The sequence below is a fragment of the Pteropus alecto genome, unplaced genomic scaffold (genome assembly GCF_000325575.1).
Source record: "Pteropus alecto unplaced genomic scaffold, ASM32557v1 scaffold20, whole genome shotgun sequence".
Lineage (NCBI taxonomy): Eukaryota > Metazoa > Chordata > Mammalia > Chiroptera > Pteropodidae > Pteropus > Pteropus alecto.
The window spans coordinates 35591902-35594075 of NW_006436298.1; the positions used below are offsets into that span (position 1 = coordinate 35591902).

Genomic DNA, 2174 nt, shown 5'->3' on the forward strand with positions numbered 1-2174 from the left:
GAACACAACAGGAACCCCACCCCATTACTCTTACCCATAGATTGAGAGTGTCAGATGAAGTGAACTGACATTTTAAAGATGATTCCTAAAAAAAAAAAAAAGATGATTCCTGATTGAATGATCAGTAAGTGCACTTTACCTTCCAGGACAATTCAAATCTCTTCTCATAAAATCATTTGACAAAGTAAAATCACTGTCATTCAAGAGTCTTCTCTGGGATCTGTTAAAGATCAACTCATTCTGAGATGTCTAGCCCATCCAGATTTGTTTATATACAGTAATTTATCAAATGCAAACTTCTGACATATGGTTTGATTTAGCATAGATTGACTATGTAATACAAATCTAAGCAGGTTCCTTACTTCTTTTATTTGTATAATTATTATAGGAGTATCAGTTAATGTTCATTCTGTTTTCAAGAAAGAATTCCTATTTTGACTCATTAATAATTTGCAATTCACTTCTATGTAACTGTCCAATGAATATCAATAATCTGAGAATCATTGATTCAGTATGCTGTATGATCACAAGATAAGAGTCAATTAGGAAAACTCTAGCTGTGTTCCTGAAAATGTTTAACAGGTAAAATTACTTTACTCAAGTGTAAGAGCTGTTGAGGACTACGCCATGACTTGAAAACTTGCACCGGGATAACACCTTTCTAAAAAATGGCTTCCAGTTAATTAGAAGAAAGTTTTCCTAACATGTAGCTATTAATTTGGGGAAGTCGTTTTCTTTTCTAATGAAATTGCTTCAGTCCTAAGAGGAAGCTCATAGGGTTTGGTTTGCTTGTGTAGTTTCTCTTCTCTTCTCCTCATAATTTCTCTGAAGCGATTTTTTTCCTGTAACTCTTTATCTTTTCGTTCTTTGTTCTCACATATTTCATTTTCTTTTTGTCGGATCTTTAGCTCTTTCTGCCACTGTTACAGAGAAAAAGCGTGAGTTACATATGCTATTACATGAAAAAAATTTAACTTCTTAAAATTCAGATTCTCATATTCAATTATCGTCTTAGTTTTTCTCAGACATTCTTCAGGAATATACACTACCATGCTGGAAAAATATATAAGCCTTTTATCAAAAAGTGTGCAAGTCCCATAGAAAAAGAATTCTTTCTTAACACTTTTAATAATAATAAATCATTCAAAAGAAGAGATAATAGGGCTTATCTTTAAATATAACAAAGGAAATTTCTTTCTTCATCAATACTGAACATGTTAAGTCATAACAATAACAGCATATCTGGAGGTGAGAGCCTTAGGAATAAGTTGTTGGAAGTAACAATGAATGGCCTTTCAGCAAAACATTATTCTCTGAATATCTTTAATGAAGGAAAGGGTAAAAAGTGGTAATCTCTCTTCAGGCTGGGTAACATATTCAAGGCAGAACTACCCCTAGAGCAAAATGTTGGAAATTCTTAAAGAACTATGTACATTGCTTGTTTTGTCATCCTCAGCCCATGCATACACACAAGTGACCAGACTGTACTTAACAACCCATCGATTAACTCATAAATTACTATATACCAGTGCTGTGAATTATGACTGTTATTTCTCATCTGGGGTATATAGATATGAATAAACAGGACTAAAGCTCAGAATCCATAACATATCTCAGCCTTCCAAAGGCAATACATTTTTTAAAATGTGAACATATTCAGAGTAAATATTTTTAGAAAAGCATTATAAAATTATATCTCCTTTTTAAATTCCCAGTCAATTTTTAAAGACATAAGAAAGACAAAATTACCTGTACTTTATTCTGAGACAATTTTTATACACAGTTATTACTCATGTAAGTTTTATTTTTCAGAAACCATTTTTGCTTTGAAATATCCAAAAAATTGAGCCAAAACATCTAGAACATTTAGGCACAGGCCGAAATTCATGCTTTGATTTAGTCTATAAATTCTGTGATACTTATCCATGATATAACTTTTTCTCATAAACTAAATAGTAATATAAAATTTTTAACAAAACTACCAATTTAGTGTTATAACATAAAAGTAGTAGCTGGTGAAATAAGACAGTATCTGTAAACAAAGATAACTAATCTACTTTATATAAAAGATTTCAATGTACCTCATGACTATGATATTTACATTGTGAAAAATCAAGAGAGGATTAATTCTTAAGATCTCCTGGTTAAATAGAAAACTTAAGTTTCCCAAACAG

The 2174-nt window shown here is 31.2% G+C and overlaps 1 protein-coding gene across 1 annotated transcript in view; it reads right to left on the reverse strand.

The window, feature by feature from the left end:
* Positions 1 to 713: 713 nt before the first annotated feature.
* TMEM232 (transmembrane protein 232) overlaps positions 714 to 2174 on the reverse strand; it is a 154570-nt gene continuing 153109 nt past the window's right edge. Inside the window, exon 15 of the mRNA XM_015590346.1 lies at positions 714 to 920. Coding sequence (XP_015445832.1) covers positions 714 to 920 — 207 coding nt within the window. The remainder of the gene's footprint in view (positions 921 to 2174) is intronic.